The sequence below is a fragment of the Pipistrellus hanaki genome (assembly GCF_964339955.1).
Source record: "Pipistrellus hanaki genome assembly, chromosome: 16".
Lineage (NCBI taxonomy): Eukaryota > Metazoa > Chordata > Mammalia > Chiroptera > Vespertilionidae > Pipistrellus > Pipistrellus hanaki.
The window spans coordinates 38,328,274-38,354,171 of NC_140518.1; the positions used below are offsets into that span (position 1 = coordinate 38,328,274).

General features: G+C 54.2%; 4 protein-coding genes across 8 annotated transcripts; all 4 read left to right on the top strand.

Moving 5' to 3' along the window:
* Positions 1-479: 479 nt before the first annotated feature.
* LOC311611579 (tumor necrosis factor ligand superfamily member 12) lies at positions 480-6,805 on the top strand. 2 transcript variants are annotated; one of them, XM_084863874.1, is made up of 7 exons: positions 480-802; positions 957-1,007; positions 1,561-1,636; positions 2,139-2,192; positions 2,274-2,309; positions 5,758-5,882; positions 6,059-6,805. In XM_084863874.1, exons 1-7 carry the CDS (start codon positions 644-646, stop codon positions 6,305-6,307), a joined length of 750 nt encoding a protein of 249 aa, XP_084720000.1. In that variant the 5' UTR covers positions 480-643; the 3' UTR covers positions 6,308-6,805. The 2 variants fall into 2 exon arrangements, with proteins under 2 accessions (XP_084720000.1, XP_084720001.1); XM_084863875.1 differs by having other exon boundaries at positions 489-802; positions 960-1,007.
* A 305-nt stretch (positions 6,806-7,110) lies between these two features.
* TNFSF13 (TNF superfamily member 13) lies at positions 7,111-10,690 on the top strand. Of its 3 annotated transcripts, none has more exons than XM_084863871.1 (7): positions 7,111-7,269; positions 8,395-8,439; positions 8,538-8,616; positions 8,768-8,815; positions 8,951-9,069; positions 9,272-9,410; positions 9,841-10,690. In XM_084863871.1, exons 1-7 carry the CDS (start codon positions 7,126-7,128, stop codon positions 9,948-9,950), a joined length of 684 nt encoding a protein of 227 aa, XP_084719997.1. In that variant the 5' UTR covers positions 7,111-7,125; the 3' UTR covers positions 9,951-10,690. The 3 variants fall into 3 exon arrangements, with proteins under 3 accessions (XP_084719997.1, XP_084719995.1, XP_084719996.1); XM_084863869.1 differs by having other exon boundaries at positions 7,175-8,205; XM_084863870.1 differs by lacking the exon at positions 8,395-8,439 and having other exon boundaries at positions 7,177-8,205.
* A 337-nt stretch (positions 10,691-11,027) lies between these two features.
* On the top strand, positions 11,028-19,152 carry SENP3 (SUMO specific peptidase 3). Its single transcript, XM_084863845.1, has 11 exons — positions 11,028-11,296; positions 12,116-12,847; positions 14,222-14,461; positions 14,559-14,670; positions 15,022-15,169; positions 15,287-15,334; positions 15,716-15,793; positions 17,461-17,598; positions 17,721-17,804; positions 17,908-17,958; positions 18,629-19,152. Exons 2-11 carry the CDS (start codon positions 12,127-12,129, stop codon positions 18,737-18,739), a joined length of 1,731 nt encoding a protein of 576 aa, XP_084719971.1. The 5' UTR covers positions 11,028-11,296; positions 12,116-12,126; the 3' UTR covers positions 18,740-19,152.
* A 741-nt stretch (positions 19,153-19,893) lies between these two features.
* Positions 19,894-25,750, top strand: EIF4A1 (eukaryotic translation initiation factor 4A1). 2 transcript variants are annotated; one of them, XM_084863854.1, is made up of 11 exons: positions 19,894-20,064; positions 21,352-21,400; positions 21,805-21,937; positions 22,284-22,423; positions 23,358-23,526; positions 23,869-23,978; positions 24,131-24,274; positions 24,362-24,499; positions 24,590-24,679; positions 24,927-25,006; positions 25,097-25,750. In XM_084863854.1, exons 1-11 carry the CDS (start codon positions 20,042-20,044, stop codon positions 25,239-25,241), a joined length of 1,221 nt encoding a protein of 406 aa, XP_084719980.1. In that variant the 5' UTR covers positions 19,894-20,041; the 3' UTR covers positions 25,242-25,750. The 2 variants fall into 2 exon arrangements, with proteins under 2 accessions (XP_084719980.1, XP_084719981.1); XM_084863855.1 differs by having other exon boundaries at positions 19,951-20,135.
* The last annotated feature ends 148 nt before the right edge of the window (positions 25,751-25,898 follow it).

The window sequence follows — 25,898 nt, forward strand, 5'->3', positions numbered from 1 at the left end:
TATTTTCAGAGCCGCAGCAGCTCAGCCTAAGGCTCTCCTGTGGCTCCTCCTGTGCCAAGGCCTTCCTTGCTACCCTCACAGTCACCTGGACTTGCATTGTGAAAGCTTTTCCTGCAGGAAGTCAGAACCCACACGGGGGCAGATGGGGAGCAGAACCCACACTGCCCTCGGCAGCCCCGCGCAGGCCAGGCCCGGGTCGGGAGCAGGCGGGACTGGATGGCAGGACTGGATGGCAGGTGCCTGGTAGCATGACCAGCCTCGCACGGACCTGGGTGCAGTTCCCGCTCGTGCCCTCCTTCATTCCCTCTCTCCGCCCTCTGCCCGGAGAGCCCTGGGCTGCACGCCCCAGCTCGGACGGCTGCGCCCGCACACGGACACCGCCCTGCCTTCCCCCTTCGGTGGAGCCGCTCTGCACGGAGCAGCGCGCACTGCGCCCCGCGCACTGCACTCCGCGAACAGCGCTCGGCGGGCTCGAGCCTCCCCACACAAACAGTGTCCGGCTTCCTGTCCTCATCCCCGCCCTCCCGCCTGGTTTCCCTGGCCCCTCCCTCTCCCCGGCCCGATCCTCCCGCCGGCTCCCCCTCCCCCGATCCCTCGGGTCCCGGGATGGGGGGGCGGTGAGGCAGGCACAGCCCCCGCCCCCATGGCTGCCCGTCGGAGCCCGAGGCAGAGGGGGCGCACGGGGGAGCCGGGCACCGCCCTGCTGGCCCCGCTCATGCTGGGCCTGGGCCTGGCGCTGGCCTGCCTCGGCCTCCTGCTGGCCGTGGTCAGCCTGGGGAGCCGGGCATCGTCCTCTGCCCAGGTGAGGCCCTGGCGCACACCCTCCCGGGGCAGATGGGGAGCAGAACCCACGGGGCGGCGTGTGGGGCTGGGGGGCGGAGGACCAGGGCCGGGGAGGTGGGCGGAGGGTGAGATGTCAGGTGGAGGAGGACAGGGTGACCCTCCCTCCTTCCCAGCAGGAGCCTTCCCAGGGGGAGCTGGTGGCAGACGAGGACCAGGACCCTCTGGTGAGTGGCGGCGGTGCTGACTGCAGGCTGCTGGGCACGGGCAGTGTGTGCGAGTGAGGTGCAGGGAGTGCCCTGGCCGTGCTGGCCGGCCGTCTGCGTGTTGGTAGGTGTGTGGGAGAGAGAGGGTGACAGCTGTGTGAGGGGCTTGTGCTGGGTTTGTGTCCGCTGAGGAGACGTGCTATTGGCTGAGAGAGACGTGGGAGAGAGGGATACGGTGGAGGAGGGATGCGGGCTGTGTGTGCAGCCTGCCTGCCCACCGTGCACTCTGAGGAGTGTGGGCGCGTGTGCAAGGTGCCCATGGCTGGCAGGGTCTGCACTCGGTTGTGGGGTGGGGAAGTGTGGCCGCTCTGGGAGAGGCGTGAGGGCGGAGACCTGACCCCGGAAACCTGCCTCCTCCCCTGGGCCTCAGCCACCGCTGGCTGAGAGCTCGGTCCCTCCTCCCTGCGACATCTGTGCCGTCTGTGCCTCTCCTGATGGCCTCTGGCCGCCTCCGTGTATGGGTCTGGGAGCCCCTGGCAACACTCCGATGGAGCCCTGCCCTCACTCCCCCCAGGAACTGAGTCCCCAGTCCGAGGAGAGCCCGGACCCTGTGCCTTTCCTGAGACGGCTGGTGCGGCCTCGCCGGAATGGTGAGCACCTCTTTGTCCCAACCTCGGTGGCTTCTGAGTTCATTACTGCTTTTGCTCATCCTGACAGCCCTGTGAGTGGGCAGAGCAAAAACCGTTATCCTCCCTTATGAATGGGGAAACTGAAACACAGAGAATAAAGGGGGAGGGGGAGGGTCGGAGTCACGATGTAGACAGAGTGGGGAAGTCGGAAGCTGAGGCCCCAAGAAGCAAAAACGTGTGAACGGGCTAACCATGTGACCGTGTGACCAGGTGTGTGGGGGCTGTCCTGGCGTATACCTGCTACCTCGGTGTGATTGTTAATGGCACCCTTTTTGAGCTCGGAAGCATCTGATTTGCATGATAAGTCCTATAGTCGCTCTGCTTATGTAGAAAGATAAGGCGTGAGGTTCTGGACAAAAGTGAGGATGCCAGGGCTGCTAGAGGGGCTGGGGGGGGGGGGGGTAGGTCCTGGACCCAGATATGTGGGGGCTGTTCTGCCCATCTGTCTCCTCTTGATTCTCAGCTCCTAAAGGCCGGAAACCGCGGGCTCGCAGAGTGATTGCTGCCCACTATGAAGGTGGGTGACGGTGAGCCATGCCCGGGGGTGGGGGGTGGCAGAGGGGCAGGCAGGTCTCACCAACCCTCCCTGTGTTTACAGTTCATCCACAGCCTGGACAGGACGGAGCACAAGCAGGTAAGACCCTCTCTCCGCCTCCGTGCTTTTCCCTGGCCCCCACAGCACCGGCCTCCTGGAAGAGGGACCCCTCAAACCACCCCTGTCCTGCCTTCAGCCTCAGAACCCCAGAAGCCAGTTGGGGAAGGCCCTCAGGGTTCGGTTCTCTCAGCCCCCAGACTCAGACTTTCTCTGTGATCCGGTCACGGGACCCCAGGAGGACTTCTTCCCCTTCCCGAACCCGGCAGATCCTCCCACCAAACCACCAGCCCAGCTTCTCCTTCAGACTCACTCCTCTTCACCTTCAATTTTTTCCCTCTCCTTTCCCTTCCCTATCTTCATGCTCTGATCGTTTTCTCAAAACGCTTCTAGTTTCTGTTCTCCTTTTCTCTTTTGGTTGGTTTCAGAGAGGAAGGGAGAGGAAGAGAGAGAGAGAGAAACATCAACGATGAGAGAGAATCATTGATTGGCTGCCTCCTGCACGCCCCCCACTGGGGATCGAGCCTGCAACCCAGGCATGTGCCCTGATCGGAAATCACACTGTGACCTCCCGGATCATAGGTCAACACTCAACCACTGAGCCCTGCTGGCCGGGCATGGTTCTTTTTTCCATCCCTACCATCCCCCCAGTCTAAACCTTTCCCCATTCCAAACTCTCCCACCACCTGTGTTGCCAAGCTAAGCCCCCAAACCTCATCCTCAATATCCCATTGCTTCTCTGCCTGGCTTTCAGGCTGTCATGGTCTCAACCCCTTTTCCCTGCACATCCTTATGGATCCTCCACTCTCATTGGGCTGACTCCCCTTCCCCACTAACGTTCCTCTTCTGGACGTTGCCCACACTGTTCCCTGACCGGGAATGCCCTTCCAGGGGACAGGCCAGGAGGCAAGGCATGAGGGTGAGTTGGCCCAGGAGGCTGGCAGCTGAGGTGGAGAGAAGCAAGCATGTGGCTCGAAGCTGTGGCTCGCTTGTTGGTTGGATGTGTAGGGTGAGGGAAAGAGAGAAATTGGAAATGATTCCTATATTTTTAAGTTGGGTGTCTTTGGGAATAATGATGCCATTTGTTGAAATGGGGGTAATGGGGGGAAGAACTAGGTTGGGAGGTCTGTATATTAATAATTACATTTGAGATCTAATAATAAACAAGTGGATAGATAAGAATAGAAAGTGAGTTCCACAAATAGATGGCTGGGCATGGAAGACTAACTCGGGCTAGGCCAGGACTCATAAAGTCAGGGGTCACTGCCTTGTGGATGGTATTTAAAGCTACAGGCCTGGATGAGACTCCAGTGGGAAAAAGAGCCCCATGAGTGAAGCCCGGAGTCCCTGGGACCCGGGAGTGGAGCGGAGGAGGAGATCCCAGCCGAGTCTGAGAAGCGGCCAGAGAGAGGAGGAAACCCAGGGAGGGTAGAGTTATGGAACCTAAGATAAGACATAGTTTCGCCCTCCCCAGTTTGGCTCAGTGGATAGAGTGCTGTCCTGAGGACCAAAGAGTTCTGGGTTCGATTCTGGTCAAAGGCATGTATCTCGGATGCAGGCTCCTCCCCGGCCCAGGCCCTGGTCGAGTGCATCCAGGAGGCAACCAGTTGATGTGTTTATCTCACATGAATGTTCCTCTCTGTTTTTCCCGCTCTCTAAAAATCAACAGAAAAAATATTCTCGGGTGAGGATTTAAAAAATAATAATAATGAAAAAAATGCTCTTCAAATTAAAAAAAAAAAAAAAAGACAGTTTCAAGAAGGATGTGGCTGTGTGTGTTGAAGGCAGCTGAGAAGTCACATGAGATGAGAACAGAGAAATGACTGCGGGTTTGCTAATATAAAAAGTCAACTTGGCCAGGGCAGTTCTGTGGCATAGTTAGGATGGAAGCCAGCATGTATTGGGTTACGAAAAAAAATCTGAAGTAGGAACTGGAGACAGTGACAACCCTTTCCAGAAGTTTCTCTGTAACAGGAGCAGAGAAATGGGCCAGTAGGTGGAGAAGGATGTGGATCAAGGAAAAGTTCAGTCCTTTCAGGGGTAAGGAATACCACATGGATCTCAGTTAAAGACATTCTGATCGTTTTATAGATGGAGGTCACTTAACTTGGCTGAGGCCATGGCGATATTAAGTGGTGGAACTGGGATTCGGACCCACGTAGAGTGCGCTTGTGGACTGGACGTGGTCCATGTGAGCGCGCCAGGCCGGAAACGGGGAGCCTTCAGAAATAAGAGGCTGGGAAGACACACAGTGAGATGGGGCAGGGCAGGCTGGAAGGAAGATGGGACAGAGCTATTTAAGTGGCAGAGTTGCTAGCAAGTGGTGATGATGGGGGAATAAAGTTGGTGAAGGAGAGGGAGACATATACCTGGTGGGAGGTGGAACCATGAGCCAAACGTGGAATAGAGACAGCAAAGCAAGTTTGGAGTTCGCTTTTCAGAGAGAGAAGGGAGGGTAAGAGGGGAAGAAGCAGGGGGAAAGAGAGAGAAAGAGAAAGAGAGAAAGAGAGAGAGAAAGAGAGAGAGAGAGAGAGAGAGAGAGATCCATGTGAGAGAGACATATCGACTGGTTGCTTCCTGCACCTGCCCGACCCAGGCAGGGAGTAAACCTGCAACCCAGGTGTGTGCCCTTGACTGGGAATCGAACTCTGGGCCCTTTGGTGCACCAACTCATGCTCTAACCACTGATCCACACCAGTCAGGGTAGATTTTTTTTTTTTTTTGTAATGGCTTTATTGAGATAAAGGTGATCTCACATACCATACAATCCACCCACTTAAAGTGCACAATTAAATGGTTTTGAGTATATTGACACAGTTGTGCAATCATCACTAAAGTAATTTTGGAACATTTTCATTTCCTCAAAAAGAAAAACCTGTACCTTTTAGCCATGACCCCTATTTCTCCAATCCCACAGGCTGCCAGTGCTAAGCAAACACTAATCTACTCTCTGTCTCTGTGTATTTGTATGTTTGTATAAATGCATTCAGTCATATAGGACAACATCTACTGTGTTGGTCTTTATGACTGAATACATTTAGCATCATGTTTTCATAGTTCGTAGCATTTCTTTTTAAGGCTGAACAATATCCCATTGTGTGGATATGTACAATCTTCCCCATCCATGCATCAGCTGGTGAATATTTGGGTACCATTTAAAAAAATTTTAAAAATCCAAGTAATGTGTGATTTAAGTAACCTATGTATACATCCCCAGAGGAAAAGAGGTAAACACCGTAGGCTCAAAACAGGAAAGCCCCCAGGCTTCTCCTCCAGCCCTGCTCTTCTCCCCGGAAGCGGCTGGTGACAGCTCGCCGTGTGTGGTTCTGGTGACTGAGGTCCGATGTTTGCACGTAACTTCCCATCACCCCGTGGGCTCCGGAGGCCGTGGGTCAGGCGGGCCCTGGAGGGTCATAAAGCCCAGGGGTGCCCGGGGAACGTGAAGTCCTGGAAAGGGACTTTCCCCCTCTCTTTGAACTTCCACATTCAGGTGTGGACGGGACGGTGAGTGGCTGGGAGGAGGCCAAAATCAACAGCTCCAACCCACTGCGCTACGACCGCCAGAGCGGGGGCTTTGTAGTCACCCGGGCTGGGCTCTACTACCTGTACTGCCAGGTAAGGCCCCCCCCCTGCCCCGGCACCGCGGGCTCGGAGGAGGAGGGCGGGGTGGGGGGGAGCTGAAGGGGGTGGGCAGCTGGGGCTTGGGCTGCAGCGGACACGGGGTCTCAGAGGAAATGTGAAGCTGAGGCCGGGCCGGCGAGGCCCCCACTCGGCCACCCGCTCCCCCGCAGGTGCACTTTGACGATGGGAAGGCCGTCTACCTGAAGCTGGACCTGCTGGTGGACGACACGCTGGCCCTGCGGTGCCTGGAGGAGTTCTCGGCCACGGCGAGTTCCCACGGGTCGCAGCTCCGCCTCTGCCATGTGTCGGGGCTGCTGCCCCTGCGGCCGGGGTCCTCCTTGCGGATCCGAACCCTCCCCTGGGCCCACCTCAAGGCCGCCCCTTTCCTCACCTACTTTGGACTCTTCCAAGTTCACTGAGGGGCCCCGGCATCGCAGTGGTTTTCCCAGGCTGCTGGCTCCCCACGACGGCTCTCCGAGCACCCCGTCCCCTGGGCCCCACCCTGAGCTGCTCCTCCCTCAGACTGGCCTCTCGCCGGGGAAGCTGCCAGGGCTTGTTCACGTGTTTTCCCGGCAACATCAATATCCCCACTCGTCTCTGAAAAGCCCTCTCCCCACCTCGGGTCCCCCACCTCGCTGGCTCCCAAACCCCCGGTCTTGGACACCCCCCACTTGTCTCCCGGCGCCCCACCCTGGCTGCAGCCCCTGGTACACTGTTTACTGTACTCTGGGTACCCCTCTCAGGCACGAAGAGAAGCTGGATACCATGAGCTGGGACTGGGCCAAGAGTTCCCAAATGTGAGGGAGAAGAGACCAAGCAAGTTCCTCCCCCGATGGTTCCCTGTGGATTTTTAAAACAGATATTATTTTTATTATTATTGTGACAAGATGTTGATAAGTAAAAACTAAAGAGAATAAGTCGTGGTTGCTCTCTTTATTGGGGTTCAGGGGACCTCCTCGGGGAAACTGAAAGCCCTGAGAAGGGGGTCTGGGCATGGGGGAGCGGGGTGCAGGACACCGGGAGCTCCAGGTTCGCATGCCGACTTGGGAATGGGGACCCACATGCCTCTGGCCCCCGGGGTGCGAGCAGAGAGTGGGAAGGCAAACTGCCAGGAAACAAAATCGATCCCCTGCCCAAGGTCCAGCCGCAGCGGCCTCATTTACCTAGGAGGCGGGCCTCCTCCGGGGGGAATCCCTGGCGGGCGGAACAGGGCCCTTCCTGTTGGCAGCCGCGGGACATGGGCAGGTGCTGGCACAAAGCCCTGGCTGGGATGGGGGGCGGGAGCGGGCCTCAAGGAGGTTTCAGGGTCAGTAAGCAGCACATTGGGGCCCGGGAACATGGGAACCTGGACCCCAGGATCCAGGGGAGGAATCCTACAATGGTAGGGTGCTTGGGGCTGTCTCTTTCTCGCTTCACCCAGAACCTTATGTAAGAGCTTTTCTCGGGAAACAGGAAGTCGCGTTTGCCAAGTTCAGCACAGAGAGTAGTGCGGGCCTTCTTCCAGCACACCCGGCCCGGCCTTAACCCCAGAGCTCTGCCGGCTTCTTGCTTCAGAGACCCCGGATCTCCACACTAACCCTAACCCTTCCTACCTTCCGTCAGTCCCAGCGAGCTTCCCCGGAGATCTCTCCTAGGCCCGAGCAGAGGGTCTCCCACCCTCATCCCCTGACCCTGCACACTGCCCAGCGTGTCCCTTCATCCCTGCTCCTGGCACCATGCCCCATCGCCAGCCAGCCCTCCCTCCCCCCCTTCTAGGGCCGCCCCAGGGAGCCTGTGCTTTGGCCGCTCCTCCTGGGTGCCACTGCAGCCCCGTGCTTCCTAGAGAGACCGCACCACATGCGCCTGAGGCTGGAGGGCGGGGGTCCCCGGCCACACCGGCCCCTCAGCAGAGTGCCAGGAGCACCGGCAGTGTCCTAGCTTGCTTTCCTCCTCCCTCCTTTTTATTCTCAAGTTCCTTTTTACTTCTCCCTTGCGTAACGCCCTTCTCCCTTCTGCACCACTGTCTGCACCTCCTGTCACCCATTCCTGGAGCCACAGCTGTTGGCAGGGTCCCCAGCTCATGCCAGCCTCATCTCCTTCCTTTCCGGCCCCCAGAGGGCCCCCGGGAGACATGGGGGGCCGGGGCCGGGAGCCGGCACTCTCGGTTGCCCTCTGGTTGAGTTGGGGGGCGGCCCTGGGGGCTGTGGCTTGTGCCACGGCTCTGCTGATGCAGCAAACAGAGCTGCAGATCCTGAGGAGAGAGGTGGCCCAGCTGCGGAGGACCGGAGGGCCCTCTGAGAGGGGGGAAGGGCATCCGTGGCTGAGCCTCCAGGAGCAGGTGAGTGCGGGGAGGAGAGTGTCAGGAGGGAAGGGTCGGTGGCAGGTCGTCTCTGGCACTCTTGGTCCCAGCCGCCTGGTCGGCAATGTTCCCAGCGGGTACCGGAGAGGGTCCCGGTTTTGGAGGTCAAGAGAGCAGCCATTGCAGTAAAGGAAATTGTTAAAGATTAATGCTTCTTGTACCTACCAGATCCTGGAGGGCAGCCAGCACCAAGACTCGGGTTGCTGGGGAAAGGTGCAGAGGAGAGGCACTCTGGGCAGGGGAGGGCTGGGCGGAAAGGCTGTCTGGGACCCTTGCATTGGGCCTAACCCTGACTCTCTTCCCCTGAGCAGGGCCCCGAAAGCCAAGAAGCCCTGGAGAACGGGGAGAGACCCCGGCGGAGGAGAGCAGTGCTCGCCCATAAACAGAAGAGTGAGGCCTTCGGGGTGCCGCGGGGTGGGAGGTGACGAAGCAGCATGAAGACTTGGAGATTGTCACCCCGAGTCAGGGTGAGGGTGGAGGGCCGACTATGGGGCCCGCAGAGCAGGTGGGCATTGCTGAGATTTCCTCCTCCTCTCCGCAGAGAGGCACTCGGTGCTGCACCTTGTCCCCGTTAACATGACCTCCAAGGGTGAGCACTGTCCTCAATGGCTTGGGGGAAAGGGAAGGTCCGGGGGCTTTGGGGCTGGTACCCGGCCTGAGCGAATCTTCACGGTGAAAAGTAAGGATGCCCAGGAATGCTGACTGCCACCCTCCTCACCTCCAGAGGACTCAGATGTGACAGAGCTGATGTGGCAGCCAGCTCTGAAGCGTGGGAGAGGTCTGGAGGCCCATGGATACGTTGTTCGCGTCTGGGATGCTGGAGTGTATCTGCTCTATAGCCAGGTAACCCCAAACAAACGCTGAGTTCCACACGGGGGCCTGGAAGCCAGTTTTTCCAGAGCCTTAGGCTCCAACACTGAGGGTTCTCAACCCTCTCTTCATACCAAACTTAGAAGACCCTCCTTTGTTCCTTGGCAGGGCCCTGAGGCCTCTCAGAGCTGAGCCATACCATCCTGTCTTCAACATCTCCTCCCTCCCCTCCCAGGTCCTGTTTCACGATGTGACTTTCACCATGGGTCAGGTGGTGTCTCGGGAGGGCCAGGGAAAGCAGGAGACGCTGTTCCGATGTATACGAAGTATGCCCTCCAACCCAGACTGGGCCTACAATAGCTGCTACAGTGCAGGTAACAGCTCTGTGGGCAGAGGGGAGACGGATATGAGAAGAGCAGGACCTATCAGACCTGGGGGCAGTGGTGGGAGAGTTATGACAGGGTGTTGGAAGCCTGTTATGTAGAGGCAGATCTAAGGAATGAAGGAGAGAGAGAGAATACTGACATCCTTACAGGAAGTAGAAAAAGGTTGAGTTGGGGGAGGGCAAATAGCTGTCCTTCACTGAGCATCTATTTCAGGGGTCTTCAAACTACGGCCCGCGGGCCACATGCAGAGGAGTCTGATCCGGCCCGCCAGGTTTTTTGGGCAGTGAGCGCAGCCGAGGTGTTACAGTAGGAATTAGTAGTTCATATAGTCCGGCCCTCCAGCTCTCTGAGGGACCGTGATCTGGCCCCCACTTTAAAAAGTTTGAGGACCCCTGATCTATTTCCTCTCTCTTCTCAGGTGTCTTCCATTTACACCAAGGGGATGTTCTGAGTGTCACAGTCCCCCGAGCAAGGGCAAAACTCAGCCTCTCTCCGCATGGAACCTTCCTGGGGTTTGTGAAACTGTGATGGTTATAAAAGGTGGTCCTGGGCTTGGAAGGCCAGAGTGGTTTGGGTACATTTGGGAGTCAGCCGAAAGCTGACTAGACAAAGGACAGGGAATGGGAAGGAACAGAGGTTTCTTCTGGGTTTAACTGGAACCCTCACTCTGATAACTCATGACTCTCTGTTCCTCCCTTTTCCCTTCCCACCCAACGCCTAGACTTTGATTTCATGAATATAAAGGAGGTAGAATATCTTGCTTTTGTCTCTGATCTAGCCTCAAATTCTTGGGGCTGTGGAGGGTGAGGAGAGAATGCCAGGCATTGTCTAGACCGGCTTCGGGTCCCCCTGGAATGCTTCCAGAACAGCACCGCCACCTAGCGGCAGCTTGAGAGAATCGCCCTATTGGCAGAAGTCCACAAAGCCTCCCCACACGCAGGAAAACTCCAGTTCCCTGTGCCACACCTTCCTCCAGGCATCCTGTCCCTTCACCGCCATCCTCACTTCCCTGGATCTGCCGCGCCTTAGCTTCCATCACTAGAGGACTATTTATTATGGGACTCTGCGGGGGATGCCCGACGACGACCGGTCCCCAGTTTTGCCCTTCATGCTCTGCATTCCCCGGCGTGGCAGGCCACTCCGAACCCCTCCGGGCTGAGACGGGTCGCCGGGGAGCCTTGGATGAGTCGTTATGTCTTGATGCTGGTCTTTGCCTCACTCCTGAGCTCTTTGTTTTACTCAAAGTTAATAAAGGAGAATGAGTGATACCTCGGATCCACTTCCCCCACTGCCTTACCTCAGCCCCGTCCCTCTACTCGGGACCTCCTGCCTCGTGGCACCCCCTGGCGCACCCACTACACGAAGGGATCGGGCCCGTGTGCTCAAGCCTGAAGGGACCGTGCCCCGCGGCGGCAGGGGCCGCGCAGGCGCAGAAGGCAGAGCGGCGGTCCCGCGCGCAGCCCAGGGCGGCGGTGGGCGGGGCGTGCGGCTGGGGGCGGGCCCGTCCCGTGGCGGCTACGTCCCCGGGTGGGCGGGCCTAGGCGCGTGGTGGCCGCGCCGGCGCCGTTCGCCGAGTGTGACGTAGTAATCGTGCGCCGCCACCGCCGGTGGGCCTGGGGCTCGCGGGAGGGGAAACAGGAGGAGGAGGGGGAGGCGGTGGAGGTGGAAGCTCAAGCAGAGCCAGCGGCAGCCGCGGCGGGGCGGCTCGGCGGCGCGGCGCGCGGCCCGGAGCCGTTGGAACCCCTAATTGCGACGGCTGCGCCTGAAGACAGCAGGAGTGGCGGGGCCGCCGCCGCCACCGGAGAGATGAGCCGGGAAGCCTGAGGCCGGAGACGCCCGCCCTCGGGCCCGTCAGTCCGGCTTCGCCGCTCCCGGTGAGGACGCCCCTTCCCTCCCCCCTAGCCCTGCCCCGGCCGTTCCCGGACCTCGTTCCCACCTAACCGGGATTCACGAGGCCCTTGAGGGGGTTTCTCCAGGCCCTCGCGCTCTGAGCGGTCCGCTTAGGACTGTGCTGCTGGGACCCATTCTGGTCCCCGGGGACCGCAGGAGAGGGGGCTGGGCCAGCCCGGCTCGCTGGCTCCGTTTTCCCCCAGCGCCGTGATTCGGGTGCTCAAGCAGCCGGCTGGTTCCCCTTCGGTTTCCTTTACATGCTTCCCTTGTCATTAGATCCTACTACCTGAACCACGGCTCTGGCATCCCCAGTCCCTCCTGAGACGGTCTGAGCATGCTCCCTCTCCCCCACTTCATTCCAGGCTGTTAGAGAACTCTTCCCACTCTAGGCCACCGTTTCCTTTGGAGGCTGTGTTCTCATGTACCATGTCAGTCTTCCCCGGCTGAGCCATATCCTTTATTAGGCTCTCAGTTAGGACACTCCCGGTGGCATTACAACAGCGAAGGAGAGCCTGAAAATTTGGGGTTTGACCAAGTAAGATCCCTAAGGCCTGCTGCTTTAGCCATTCTCCTTTTCCTCTATCGGGGTAGGGGAGAGATGATGGCACAGTTGCTAAAGGGTCCCTTGTGGACCATGTTAACCAGGAAAGTCTGAAGTTCGTTTGGCTTTTATCTCCCTCTTTCTTTTTTGCATTTCGCTGGATCCTGGTTTATTCACATCTGATTTCAGAGCAGGCATGCTGAGGAAGAAAGGCAGGGCCAGGGAAACAATGTTTAGATTCTGACACTCCTTTGTTTTACAGGCTACTGGAAGATGAAAGAGACTATACAGGGGACCGGGTCTTGGGGGCCTGAGCCTTCAGGACCTGGCATAGCTCCAGCTTACTCAAGCCCTAGGCGCGAGCGTCTTCGTTGGCCCCCACCCCCCAAACCTCGACTCAAATCAGGTGGAGGGTTTGGGCCAGATCCTGGGTCAGGGACCACAGTGCCAGCCAGACGCCTCCCTGTCCCTCGGCCTTCTTTTGATGCCTCAGCTAGTGAAGAGGAAGAAGAGGAGGAGGAGGAAGATGAGGAAGAGGAAGTGGCAGCTTGGAGGCTGCCCCCCAGATGGGGTCAGCTGGGAGCCATCCAGCGCCCTCGCCCTCCCCCTCCCCGCCCTACTCATCGAAAAACCTCACAGCGCCTCACACAGCGCCGTCGCAGAGCTATGAGAGCCTTCCAGATGCTGCTCTACTCAAAAAGCACCTCGCTGACATTCCACTGGAAGCTTTGGGGGCGCCACCGGGGCCGGCGGCGAAGCCTTGCACACCCCAAGAACCATCTTTCACCCCAGGAAGGGGGTGCGACACCACGAGTGCCATCCCCCTGCTGTCGTTTTGACTCGCCCAGGGGGCCACCTCCCCCTCGGCTGGGTCTGCTAGGTGCTCTCATGGCTGAGGATGGGGTGAGAGGGTCTCCACCAGTGCCCTCTGGGCCCCCCATAGAGGAAGATGGATTAAGGTGGACTCCAAAGTCTCCTCTGGACCCTAACTCTGGTAAGGTGGGAATAGGGTGGAGGAAGGGGGTGGGCTGAGATTCTGGAGAACCAGGAGCCTAAGGAAAGTTGGATGGCAGAGTGAGGGTAAGGGTGGTGGTGGTGGTGTCCAGAATAGCTGTGAAATTAAGCCCCACTTTCAGCAGGAACTAAGGGGAGGTAGTCAAGGCTGGGATACAGAATCCTTAAGTAAGTGTTCGTTCTGTGCATAGGTGAAAAAGGGAGACATGGTTTAGAAAAGTGTGTCTTTGTCTTCTTGAAATCCCTCTTCATTCAGTCTTTGAGGATAAAGGCCCTGCGGGTGCATCTCCAGAGGGTGCCATTCTCATAACGGTGGGAAGGGATCTCTTAGTTATGGAGTGTAATCACCTATATGATTGTGTGTGAAATCCTCATTCAGAGTATTTCTCTTTTGGAGAATCACACTAGTTTAGTGACTAAACAATTTAGGCGGTGTTTTTACTAATTATTTTTTGAGAGCCTTTGCTATATGTCAGGTACTGTGTTAGGTGCATCTCTCTGGCTCCCTAGTCTTGCTTTTCTCCCTGTGAGTACAGTTGACCCTTAATACAGATTTGAACAGTGTGAGTTCACTTATATTTGAAGTTGGCCCTCTGTGTCTGTAAGTTTCACATCTGGGAATTCAAACAATCATAAATCAAAGACTTTGTTTTGTTAATCCTCACCTAAGGAGATAGATAGATATATATATATATATATATATATATATATATATATATATATATTATTTATTTATTTTTTTAATTGTTGTTGAGAGAATAGAAGGGAGAGGGAGAGAGAGAGAAACATCGATGTGGGAGAGTCATATTGATTGGTTGCCTCCCACACATGCCTCCTGACCGGGGCCCGGGCCTGGGACTGAGTCTGCATCTGCAGCCAAATTATGTGCCCTTGACCAGAATGGCACCGCAGCCCTTCGGTCCTCAAGCTGATGCTCTAACTACTAAGCAAACAGCTAGGCCTCAAAGACTATTTTCAGTATGCAGTTGGGAATCCACAGATGCAAAAGACTGATTATATGCATTGTGCTCTACCATTTTACACAAGGGGTTTGAGCATATGTGAATTTTGGTATCCACAGGGATCCTGGAATCAGTCCCCCACAGATACCATGGGACAGCTGGGTTTTGGGGGAGTTAAAGTTACACCTGTGTGAGGGGGGAGTGTGTCCTTATCCCCCACATAGTTCAAAGGTAGACTGTAGTTAACTCTTCCTCTGTGTCTCTGTATAACCTCTTGGACATGCTTATCTCATGCTTTAGGGTCTCCTTTCCTTAAGAGTTTATATTGATCTTCCCATTGTCCTTTGACCTGAACCAATTTTTCATCCCCATCCTGTTCCCCTGCCCTACAGGCCTCCTCTCTTGTACTCTGCCCAACGGCTTTGGGGGACCATCTGGGCCAGAAGGGGAGCGAAGTCTGGCCCCCCCTGATGCCAGCATCCTCATCAGTAATGTGTGCAGCATCGGGGACCATATGGCCCAGGAGCTTTTTCAGGGCTCAGATTTGGACGCTGCAGAAGAGGCAGAGCGGCCCGGGGAGAAAACTGGCCAGCATAGCCCCTTGCGGGAGGAGCATGTGACCTGCGTGCAGAGTAAGGAACCCTAGAGGCCCCAGTCTCTTCCCCTCAGCAGACTCCTAGATGAGAGTCTGGAGGTCTTACCCTAGTACTCTTTCCCTCCTGTATTCAGGCATCTTAGATGAATTCCTTCAAACTTACGGCAGCCTCATCCCCCTTAGCACTGATGAGGTAGTAGAGAAATTGGAGGACATTTTCCAGCAGGAGTTTTCTACGCCTTCCAGGTGAGGCATCACAGAGATGCCCTTTAGAAGAGGGCTGGGGTTAGTGGGTGGGCAGACGATGCTGCTTTTTCTGTCAGGGATGTACTTGGGAAGGAGGAGGAAGCTAGAACTGAAGTAGGGTAATCTGCAAGCAAGGTGCCTGGGAGGGTCTTTACCCAGAGTCCTGCAGTATTGTGTGTACCTGAGTATTGGTGTGCTTCTTTCTGAGGAGTAGGCCTTCAGCAGGTCTCAAAAGAGACCCATAACTTAGAAAAGGGGAGAAGATTAGACTCTTACCCTAGACAACAGAAGGGACCTCTGTGTGCCCGAGCCCCCTTGTCTCTTGAGTGACCCCATCCTTGGCCTACTCAGGAAGGGCCTGGTGCTACAGCTGATCCAGTCATACCAGCGGATGCCAGGCAATGCCATGGTGAGGGGCTTCCGAGTGGCTTATAAGCGGCATGTGCTGACCATGGATGACTTGGGGACCTTGTATGGACAGAACTGGCTTAATGACCAGGTGAGGAGGAGAGAAACAGGCCCAAGAGGGAGCAGGGTGTCTGGGGCCCTCTTTGGGGGAAGACCCCTGTACCCACATCACACCCTCATGGCAAGTTGCCTCCCATCTTCTCCCCAGGTGATGAACATGTACGGAGACCTGGTCATGGACACAGTCCCTGAAAAGGTAGGCCACGCAGGTACCCAGGAGAATTTCCACAGTTCTGAGCAGCTTTTCAGTCCCTTTCATCTCCTGTTTTACATCAGGAGGGTCCTAGTTTCTGGGGAGAGGTGGTAGAAGGCAACCTGTTAAATTCAAATCTATAATGTTGGTCCTGAATTTAACAAATCTGTTTCTTTTCCCCGGTCTTTAGTGTTTTTCCCCATGGCTAAACCACAAGTTGGGGTAGGAAGCTCTAAGATAAAGTTACAAACATGTTTGGGATTTTTTCTCTCTCAGTGAATTGGAGTGCAGGTTGTTGAAAGCAGTCTTTAGAGCCATAGAAAGGAGAGGACACCGGAGGCTGAGGTTTTAATTCCATCCAGCTCTTTTCTGTCATTGGCACAGGTGCATTTCTTCAACAGCTTCTTTTACGATAAACTCCGCACCAAGGGTTATGATGGGGTGAAAAGGTGGACCAAAAACGTGAGTTATGAATTCACATCTACTTATGTTAACATCTTGTCTTTAAAGAATTAGAGTTCTATTTTTATGAACTCTTTCCTCAACCTGTTCATTCAATTCTTCAGTTATTTATCAAATGTCTTCTGTGCTCTAGGTACCATTCTAGGTACTAAGGATGCAGTGTTAAGGAAAACTTCATTGCCTTTACTGGGTGAGAATAAATAAGCAAGTTAAGTTTCAGCTAGTGCTAATTGCTAAAAACAAGTTAAAACAGAGTAATGTAGTAGCACGGGAAGTGGGAACTTTATAGGGTGATCTGAGAAGGCCTCTGTTGGCTGGATTGGAATGATGAGCTGGCCATGTCCAGATTTGGGGGAAGAGTGTTCTAGACAAAGGAAACAGCAAGTACATGGGACACAAAGTGAGAGAGAACATTTGAGGACCAGGGGCCTATGTTGTTGAAACAGTGAGCAAAGGGAAAATGATACAAAATGTGGCCAGAGAATAGATCATGTAAGGCCTGGAGGGGAGGGTAGATTTTATTCCATGTGTACTGAGAAGCTGTTGAGTTTTGAGCAGGCTGTGAAGTGCCTCATGTTTTGAACTCATCTAAGATAAGATGAAAGGGAGCAAGAGTGGAAGCAGGCGGATTAACGTAGGAGAGCAGCACAGAGTCCACATGGGAAACTTGCAGCAGTGTGGTGATGGTAGAAATAGACGGAGTTTTATCTAGGATAAGTTTTGTGAGGAGAACCAATAGGACTTTCTGACAGATTGGATGTGGGAAATGAAGAAAAGAGGGAAATCAGGATGATGCCTGCTACTGGGAAAATATTTACCTATATTTAAGTCCCACCTCTACCCTTTTTTCTACGACCTTGGGCGAGTTACTTTACTTTTTCAAGCTGCAGTTAACTCATTGTTAGGTTGAACTTGAGAACATCCTTGAAGGATTGTTGTGTTAACTGATTGAGCATTTACTCAGTGCCATGCATTGTTCTTAGTGCATTATGGATATTTAGTTTAATTTTCATAGAAATAGGTGATAGAGGTGCTGCTATTTTCACCTTACAGATAAGGGAACTGAGGTATAAAGAGTTACCAGGTAGCTTGCCATGGTCACAGGCTAGTAAATGGAGGAGTGGCTTTGAACCCTGGCAGTCTGGTTCCAGGACCCTGAGCCTGGGTGCTTAGCTACTAAGCACTTGTACCTTTAATGTGTGAAAAATAACTGGCCATTCTGGGCTGTTGAGTGTTTGTTCTGATACCACTTCCTCTGTCTTGCTTTCCTCCCTAACGAAAGAATCTAGACATCAGATGTTGAGCCTTGCCTCGCGCTCCAGGGGCAGTCTTGTGTTCTCCCATGTGGCTCCTTGCCTGTTTCTCCATTCTTTTTTTTAATATATTTTTATTGATTTCAGAGAGGAAAGAAGAGTGAGGGAGGAACATCAATGATGAGAGAGAATCATTGATCAGTTATCTGCCTCCTGCATCCCCCCTCCCCCCAACTAGAGACTGAGCCTGCAAGGTGGGCATGTGCCCTGACCAGGAATTGAACTGTGACCTCCTGGTTCACAGGTTGATGCTCAACCACTGAGCCAGGCCAGCCAGGCTTCTCCATTCTTTAGAAGCTCACGGCAGTAGGCAGGACTCGTGCTGCCTTACCTGATCTCTGACACTCTCCTTAGGTGGACATCTTTAACAAGGAGCTGCTGCTAATCCCCATCCACCTGGAGGTGCATTGGTCCCTCATCTCTGTGGATGTGAGGCGACGCACCATCACCTATTTTGACTCGCAGCGCACCCTAAACCGCCGCTGCCCTAAGGTTTGTGAGGGAAGGCATTCCAGGCACAAGGGTGGGTTTGGGGGTCTCTGGAGAAGCAACCTGGGCTTGGTGCCTGACCACCACACCATGAGTTCACTTCTCCCATTTCTCCTTCTGCATAGCATATTGCCAAGTATCTACAGGCAGAGGCAGTGAAGAAAGACCGGCTCGATTTCCATCAAGGTTGGAAAGGTTACTTCAAAATGGTAAGTTCTAGAGGGAGGGGCATGGAGTTCATGATTGGGATAGTGGTAGGAGGCACAAATTTAAGTCACCAGGTAAAGGCTCTACCTTCTTTCTGTTCTCTAGAACGTGGCCAGGCAGAATAATGACAGTGATTGTGGCGCCTTTGTGTTGCAGGTAAGCAGGTGACAGTTGGATTGGGAGGGAGATGGGAGGCTGTTCTACATCCCTTATTTGGCTCAGAGCCACTTGTGGAGCAGGGAGTAATCGGATGTGTTAGAATGCAGACATCCTGGTTTCAGTGGTTCTTTTCTGGCTTCCACATCCCACATTATTCTCATCCTTGGTCCCTGGCATAGACCTGCCTCCTCACTCCCATTGCGAAGTATTTTCTTTTTTTAAAATATTTTTTTTATTGATTTTTCACTGAGAGGAAGAGAGGAATGGAGAGTTAGAAACATCGATGAGAGAGAATCATCGATCAGCTGCCTCTTGCACACCCCCTACTGGGGATGTGCCCGCAACCAAGGTACATGCCCTTGATCGGAATCGAACCTGGGACCTTTCAGTCCCCAGGCCGACGCTTTATCCACTGAGCCAAACCGGTTTCAGTGCAAAGTATTTTCTTTATCTTAATACTAGTTATTTCATGTACCAAATAAGCACCTTGGATTTAGAGCCAGACTTTTTATTTAGTCCCAGGCTATAGGGCCTTGGATTCTTCTCTTTGTGAAATGTTCTCTGAAAGATCAAATGAGATATATGTCATATGAAATGTGTAGCACAGGTCCTGACTTAAGGGGATACTCAGTAGGTGGTTCTCATGGCCTGCTTTGTTAACACCTAGTACTGCAAGCACCTGGCCCTGTCTCAGCCATTCAGCTTCACCCAGCAGGACATGCCCAAACTTCGTCGGCAGATCTACAAGGAGCTGTGTCACTGCAAACTCACTGTGTGAGCCTCGTATCCCAGGCCTCAAGCCCATTCGTTAATGGGCAGGGGGACATGGGAGACCCTCTTCCCACGAAACAACAATTCCTTTCCTCTCCTGCCTCTCCCATCCAATTCCCTTTGGTTTTTCATATTTAAATGTTTTAATTGATTTCTGTATTTTTTTTCTTTGAGAGAAACTTGTTTTCTGACATCAGGGGGTGGCCATGGAAAAGCCCCGGTTCCCTCTGTCTGCAGGGGACTATTGTGGCCTGGGTGGGGCAGTAATCCTCCTTCCATGTGTATGGGTGGGCCCAGGAAAATCTGTGCTGGGTGGTGGGCGGGCAAAGGATTACTGCCTGCCAGATGTTCAAACTTTTTTTACAAATATATATAAATGCCACGGTCCTGCTCTGGTCAATAAAGGATCCTTTGGAGATACATAGTGGTGGTCTTCCTTAAGGGGCCTCAGGTTTAAGGGACATGCTCTACCTCAGGCTTTTCTCCAGTCAGTGCTAACTACCCTTCTATGAGACAGGGGCCAGTTTGCCATCCTTCGCTCAGTGCCGAGGACACCAAAGAGAATCTCCCACCCAGAGGAGCAAAGGATGGAAGGAGAGTAGGCAATCCTCAAAAATAGGGGAGTCTTAGAATTACTAAAGTTGGGGGGCAGGACACTTAAGGGAAGATAGCCAGACAGGATTAAGACAGCAGCCCACAATGCTCTTAAGCCGGGAAGTCAGCGGTTCCATCTCCTCCCCTCCAGCCAGGGGAATCCTCCCAGCCGCTAGGCCTAGGGTATGGCTCCTGACCCCATCCTCCCCGCTGCACTTGGACACACCCGGCTTTTGTCCGGCCTAATTCTGCTGGAGAACGAAATGTGGGTCCGCAGAACACCTGGGGCCAAGGCAAAGGAAAGTGGTAGTCCCGGGAGCCCGGAAGTCCCTGGAGGCTGAAACCTCGCCCCCTTTTCATGATAGGGCCTGCGAGGCCACATGACTGAGGCTCTATCACCTCGGCACGTGTGGAGGTGCAGGGCCCCAAGATGGCTGCCTGGCCGCGAGGCCAGAGTCCTGTATGTCACTTCCGCGCCGGTGAGAAGGGCGGGCCCAGTAGCCAATGAGGCCGCGGGGCGGGTCACCAGCTTGATAGGCGCTCAAGTTATCCAATGGTGGCTACGTGCCAGGGCGCCTACAAACCAACGTCACGCCGAGTTGCTGAGCGCCGGCAGGCGGGGCCCAGGCGGCCAAGCCAATGCGATGGCTGGGGCGGGGTCGGGCGCTCTATAAGTTGTCGATAGGCGGGCACTCCGCCCTAGTTTCTAAGGATCATGTCTGCGAGTCAAGATCCCCGGTAAGGAAGGCACTTGCTCCAGACTGGGGCTACTTACCCTGCCGTTCCCCTCCGAGGGCCCCGCGGCGGGTGTGGGGAGAGCGGAGGCCCACAGGGCTGCGGGGGAACCAAGCCAGGAAGCCGGTCCTGGGGGGGACGCGGCGGGCCCCGGCGGAGGCGAACACAGCCTGGCTTTGCGAGCCCGGAGCGCGAGGCCGGTTAGGCCTCGGCTGGAGACGGTGCCCGGAGCCCCGGCGCCGAGGGCCACAGGAGGTCGCGCCCCAGCGTGGGGAAGGGAGGTGGCCGCCGGCCCGGTGGCCTCTGCCGGAGGGAGGGCCTGCGCGCGCCGGATTCCGCAGGATTCTGGCGGAACCACTCGCCGGGGGGGTTGCGGGGGGGCCTGGGTCCCCACGTCCAGTCGGGGCGTCGCGTTGAGAGAAGGTCTAGGGGGAAGCCGGCCGTTCGGGGTGCTGGCCTTCTCGACGGCCAGGATGGAGCCCGAGCCCGAAGAGCAGCCGCGGGAGGCGCCAGCCCACCCGGCCCCGGGCGGGCGGGTCCATTTTGCCGCACAAGCCGGGCAATTGGCAAACTGAGGATGGGCAGGCCCACTTTCCTTCGGGGGTGATCGCCCCGAGGTATGGGGAGGGCGACGCCATTTCGCGCAGGGGGCGGGCGGGGTGTGGGCTGTTCCATGGTGGGGGGGTTACGTCGCCGGGTGGTCGAGGGAATGAGCACATGGCGGCCCGATGTCCTCCCCTCCCCCAGCCCGCTTCGCCTTTAAGTGTTGTGCAACCTCCCCACGAGCTAGCTCGGCTGGGGCTCATTGTGCGCGAGGCCGCCACCGCCCGCGGCCTCCCACATCCGGGCACCGCGAGGGGGGGGAGATGGGCTGCAGGGGGTGGGGGAGGGCGCCAACGCAGTGACGTGGGGGGAAGGGGATGTCCTCCAGATTCTGGGAGGCGGAGGGCGGGACTTCCGGATCGCCGGGGCGGTGATGGGAGGTGCCCTCGCTCGGCCTGGGAGCAGCGTGGCCTAAGGCACGTGGGCCGGCGGCAAACACCATCTCCGGGCCTCCAGATTTTTCTAGGCGAGTTACTCCATCATATCGGAATGGCCTGACCTGAGCCGCTCCCGGGAAGGGCCAAAGGCCTGATTCAGTTACAAAAGTAACTGCTGTGTCTCTAGTAACTACTAGGGGTTGGGTTAGGGAGTGGAGATGGCATCATGTAAGGCGGGTTGCTGGTGGGAAGAGCCGGCTACCAAGATTTGTATCGTGCCTCAGTCTGCATACTCATTTTAAACCAACAGATCCAGAGACAATGGCCCCGACGGAATGGAGCCTGAGGGCGTCATCGAGGTGAGAAGAGAGCCCCATCACCATTATCCCATGTTACTGGCTGTGTCCCCTAGTTTCTGGATTGGTGGTTCATTGTCTTAAGACTAATACCATACCCTGGGATTCATCTTAACTGAAGTAATTAAGCTCTATTCACTGGGAGTCTTCACTTTTGTATATAATTTGTTTACAATGTTTGTGTCCCTGAGAGTATATGTGAAATGTTCAAATTGAGTCCTGCCATCCCTTCTAGAACCACCAGCCCCACAGTTTTCGAGTGACTGGTCCCTAGAGTGATTTCCTAGGCAATGTAGAGTCCTCTGGCTTCCCTGGGGGCGGGGAGGAGGTTTTGAGGGCAGGCACAAGGCCCTGTTTGCTCCATTGTATGAGCCCTGTTTCTACTTTAATTTCTTGGCATCCTACAGAGCAACTGGAATGAGATCGTTGACAGTTTTGATGACATGAACCTCTCAGAGTCCCTCCTCCGTGGCATCTACGCCTATGGTTTTGAGAAGCCCTCTGCCATCCAGCAGCGAGCCATTCTTCCTTGTATCAAGGGTAAGATCTCGGCTCCAAAACAAGCTCTGAACTGCCCCCGGGTAGAGTTGCACCTGGTTTGGTGGTGCTTGTGTCACATTAGCCAGGGACAAAATAACTCCTCTATTTGTAGTATTTTGGCCAGCTCATAACTTCCTCTTTGCAGCTATATTTCTAGTCTATTTCACGAGTTAGTGACCAGATCTGTTCCCATTAAGGTTCTGGTTGTGGCAGTGAAGTCTGAAGTGCTTTGTGCCTGGCACGTAACTCTACTAGGTGCTTATTGATAGTGTTTTGCAAGGTCTTGAAGGTCTCACGACCCCAAGTGTGTGCTCTCTACCATACCGAGTCTTCCTCCTGATTTCAGGTTATGATGTGATCGCTCAAGCCCAATCTGGGACAGGAAAAACAGCCACTTTTGCCATTTCGATTCTGCAACAGATTGAATTAGACCTAAAGGCCACTCAGGCCTTGGTCCTGGCACCGACTAGAGAATTGGCGCAGCAGGTGAGTGTGGCTTATTTCTCCTCCCCTGAAAGACTGATTTAGAATAATTGGCACAACCCAAAAACTGAGGATGCTCCCAACCACCACCACCTTGCAAGAACTGCAGTATCTACCCAAACACAATAAACATCGTTCCTCCTCCCATTTCCTGAGTCAAGTGGGAAGCTTCTGGGTGGAGCCTGGCTGGCTGAGCAAGTCTGGCAGCTGTTTTATGGACAAACCCCCTGGCAATGGGCAAGGAGACACCTGATTGGTGGTGTTGGTCTTATATCAGTCAGGGGCAAAGCAGACTGTCCTTAGTTCATCCTAGCTTGATGCCTGTGTCGGTGGCCAGAGCTGGTTCATGCCTGAGGCACATAAAATAATTCTAGGTCTTGGAGGGGGAAAGATCAGAAACACTGGTCTCATAATAAGTAGATTATCGTTTAACTAATAATGACAAGTTTGGGATGAGGCTTAGGAGGGATGTAGTTTTAAAGTTTGTGAAGCTGTGATTGCTCTAGTAACTTCTAGATAACAGTAAGTAGGTAGTTCTAGCACAACTCCATTAAGAGTGAACATGCCACACAATTTTTGTGGCATGGATATGTTGTTTGCACATAAAACTGGGTGCTATGAGAATAAGTGGGTCACTATTGGCTTTCTGCTTTCCGAAGATTGGATGGGGGTCTAGCGTGGTAACGGAATTATTTCAGAGGGCAGTTACTGTGAATCATGTATTCTCAGGAGCCAGAATGTTCAAATCCTGAGTCTCTGCCATTTAACTGTCAGTGTGATCTTAGATGCATTTAACCTGCCTGTTTCTCGCCTGAAAAGTGAGTTTTAATTATAGTGCGTATAAGTTGGGGAAAAACAAACCATGAGAAGCACTTAAAATGGGGCCTGGCACAGTTGTAGCTAATAATATGAGCATCTGTTTTTTTTCTGGGTTCAGATACAGAAAGTAGTCATGGCTTTAGGAGATTACATGGGTGCCTCCTGCCATGCCTGCATTGGGGGTACCAACGTGCGTGCAGAGGTGCAGAAGCTACAGATGGAAGCTCCCCATATCATCGTGGGCACCCCAGGACGTGTGTTTGACATGCTTAATCGCAGATACCTGTGTGAGTATCTTAATCTTCTGGTCCTCTAGCTCACTTGCCTCTTCTGCATGCTTTCCCAGTCTTTCCCATGCTTTCCCACTGGCCGCAGTCTTGTTGCCAATGAAGCTCATTTTCCCCAGAAAGAGTTGCTCTGTGATGAACCCCATGCGTGTCATCTGAGCCTGGCTTCCCTGTCTCAGCCCGGCTAGTGTTCTACTTCCCAGGGCTAGTGTCTGGCCTGGCAAAGGATCAAAATTTGAATTCTGAGAGCAGACAACCTATCCATTTCTGGTTCTTTATTGGGAAAGTTAAGCATATCTCCCTGATTACTATTTGTCTTCTTCCCCCTCTCCTGCTCCTTAGCTCCCAAATACATCAAGATGTTTGTACTGGATGAAGCTGATGAAATGTTAAGCCGTGGGTTCAAGGACCAGATCTATGACATATTCCAAAAGCTCAACAGCAACACCCAGGTGAGAAAGTTAGTCTTGCCTTTATGGCTGGGGTGACAGAATTAAGAGTGAGGTGCCAGAGAATTCTCGTCTCCATCCTTTTTATGCACTAGCTTGTTTTAGGTGGCAATGGAGTATCCTAGCCTAGGCTTACTATTTATTTCCCCCCTTAGGTGGTATTGCTGTCAGCTACAATGCCTTCTGATGTGCTTGAGGTGACCAAGAAGTTCATGAGGGACCCCATTCGCATTCTCGTCAAGAAGGAAGAGTTGACTCTGGAGGGTATCCGCCAATTCTACATCAACGTGGAAAGAGAGGTGGGGCCCAGTGCAGGAGGCGGACCTGGTAGGAAGTTGTTGGGTGTAGCCCCCTGACTGATTTTTCTTCCCCAAATTCACCCCCAGGAGTGGAAGCTGGACACATTGTGTGACTTATACGAAACCCTCACCATCACCCAGGCAGTCATTTTCATCAACACCCGAAGAAAGGTTGATTGGCTCACTGAGAAGATGCACGCCCGAGACTTCACTGTCTCTGCCATGGTGAGGTCCCCCTTATTAACCAACAGTGTGTTAGCCCACGTCAGCCAGCTTTTAGGACCCATGTGCCAACACTCTTCTCTCCTGTTCTAGCACGGGGATATGGACCAAAAGGAACGAGATGTGATCATGAGGGAGTTCCGCTCTGGCTCGAGCAGAGTATTGATCACCACTGACCTGCTGGTGAGTACGAGGGGGTTTATATAAAAACAAGGGAGAAACCAAGGTGATTCCCTCTCCAAGGGGACTCACAGTGCCCCTCTTCAGGAAAGTAGCAACTTGGAATAAAATCTGGCATGCCTCAGGTTCTCAGGGGAGAAGATGATACGTCATTTCCTTTGCCTTTGGCTGCCTACATGTATACTCAGGTTCCCTCTGGGTAGCTTACGCCCTCCTCAAATGCTGAAGCTGTCCTATTTTCTTGCTGTAGGCCAGAGGCATTGATGTGCAGCAGGTTTCTCTAGTCATCAACTATGACCTTCCCACCAACAGGGAAAACTATATCCACAGGTGAGTGCATTTACCCACTCCCCCTGCCCAATCCCCACTGGACTGGAAACTTCCCTGTGTGCCGGGTCCTAAGGTGTCCTTCTTTTCCAGAATCGGTCGTGGTGGACGTTTTGGCCGTAAGGGTGTGGCTATTAACATGGTGACAGAAGAAGACAAGAGGACTCTTCGAGACATCGAGACCTTCTACAACACCTCCATTGAGGAGATGCCCCTCAATGTTGCTGACCTCATCTGAGGGGCTGGCCTGCTACCTCATCCCGGCCAGGGTTCTCGGTCCTTGGCAGGCTGAGGAGCAGCAGGAGGGGGGAGGGAAGGGAGCCAAGGGATGGACATCTTGTCAATTTTTTTCTTTTTTTTTTCCCTTTGAATAAATGTCACTTTTTGAGGCAAAGAAGGAACCGTGAACAATTTAGATACCCTTTTCTTTGGGGTAGGCTCATGCCCCAGGCGCCGTCTCTTCTCCCCAAAACACTAATCCACTTCCCTAACCTAGTCAACGTCCAAACCCCAGACTCCCTGCTCCAGCCAAATTCCTCTGAAATGATTCTTCAAGGGGGCTGTGTCACTCAACCTCATTTACTGGACCAAATCTGGAGGGAGAACCCTTGAGTTAGGTGGCCCAGGGGATTGTCCCCATGTGGGGGGGAGCAGGGGAGAAAAAATAGTAGCCATTTTTACATTGTTTTGTATAGTATTTATTGATTCAGGAAACAAAATTCTGAATAAAATTACTTGGAAACTGCCTGTTTGGGCTTCTCATTTCTTCCCTTTCCCACCTGCTATGGGGTATATATCCCTCTCCCCCCACCCCCAGCTGATATTTTACCCTTCTGTCATAGTCATTTAACAGTGTGACCCTTGTGTAGGGTTGGGCAATCCCCATCACAAGTGC

What these genes read in the sequence shown, in the direction of transcription:
- EIF4A1 (XM_084863855.1), top strand. Translation starts at nt 19,966, where the DNA reads ATGCGATGGCTGGGGCGGGGTCGGGCGCTCTATAAGTTGTCGATAGGC. An exon ending in AGCCTGAGGGCGTCATCGAG is followed by an intron (nt 21,401 to 21,804) that starts GTGAGAAGAGAG and finishes GGCATCCTACAG; the next exon opens with AGCAACTGGAATGAGATCGT. An exon ending in AGGGAAAACTATATCCACAG is followed by an intron (nt 25,007 to 25,096) that starts GTGAGTGCATTT and finishes CTTCTTTTCCAG; the next exon opens with AATCGGTCGTGGTGGACGTT.
- SENP3 (XM_084863845.1), top strand. Translation starts at nt 12,127, where the DNA reads ATGAAAGAGACTATACAGGGGACCGGGTCTTGGGGGCCTGAGCCTTCA. An exon ending in TAAACCGCCGCTGCCCTAAG is followed by an intron (nt 17,599 to 17,720) that starts GTTTGTGAGGGA and finishes CCTTCTGCATAG; the next exon opens with CATATTGCCAAGTATCTACA. An exon ending in GTGGCGCCTTTGTGTTGCAG is followed by an intron (nt 17,959 to 18,628) that starts GTAAGCAGGTGA and finishes GTTAACACCTAG; the next exon opens with TACTGCAAGCACCTGGCCCT.
- TNFSF13 (XM_084863869.1), top strand. Translation starts at nt 7,948, where the DNA reads ATGCCAGCCTCATCTCCTTCCTTTCCGGCCCCCAGAGGGCCCCCGGGA. An exon ending in GCTCGCCCATAAACAGAAGA is followed by an intron (nt 8,617 to 8,767) that starts GTGAGGCCTTCG and finishes TCCTCTCCGCAG; the next exon opens with AGAGGCACTCGGTGCTGCAC. An exon ending in CAATAGCTGCTACAGTGCAG is followed by an intron (nt 9,411 to 9,840) that starts GTAACAGCTCTG and finishes CTCTCTTCTCAG; the next exon opens with GTGTCTTCCATTTACACCAA.
- LOC311611579 (XM_084863874.1), top strand. Translation starts at nt 644, where the DNA reads ATGGCTGCCCGTCGGAGCCCGAGGCAGAGGGGGCGCACGGGGGAGCCG. An exon ending in GGTGCGGCCTCGCCGGAATG is followed by an intron (nt 1,637 to 2,138) that starts GTGAGCACCTCT and finishes CTTGATTCTCAG; the next exon opens with CTCCTAAAGGCCGGAAACCG. An exon ending in GATTGCTGCCCACTATGAAG is followed by an intron (nt 2,193 to 2,273) that starts GTGGGTGACGGT and finishes CTGTGTTTACAG; the next exon opens with TTCATCCACAGCCTGGACAG.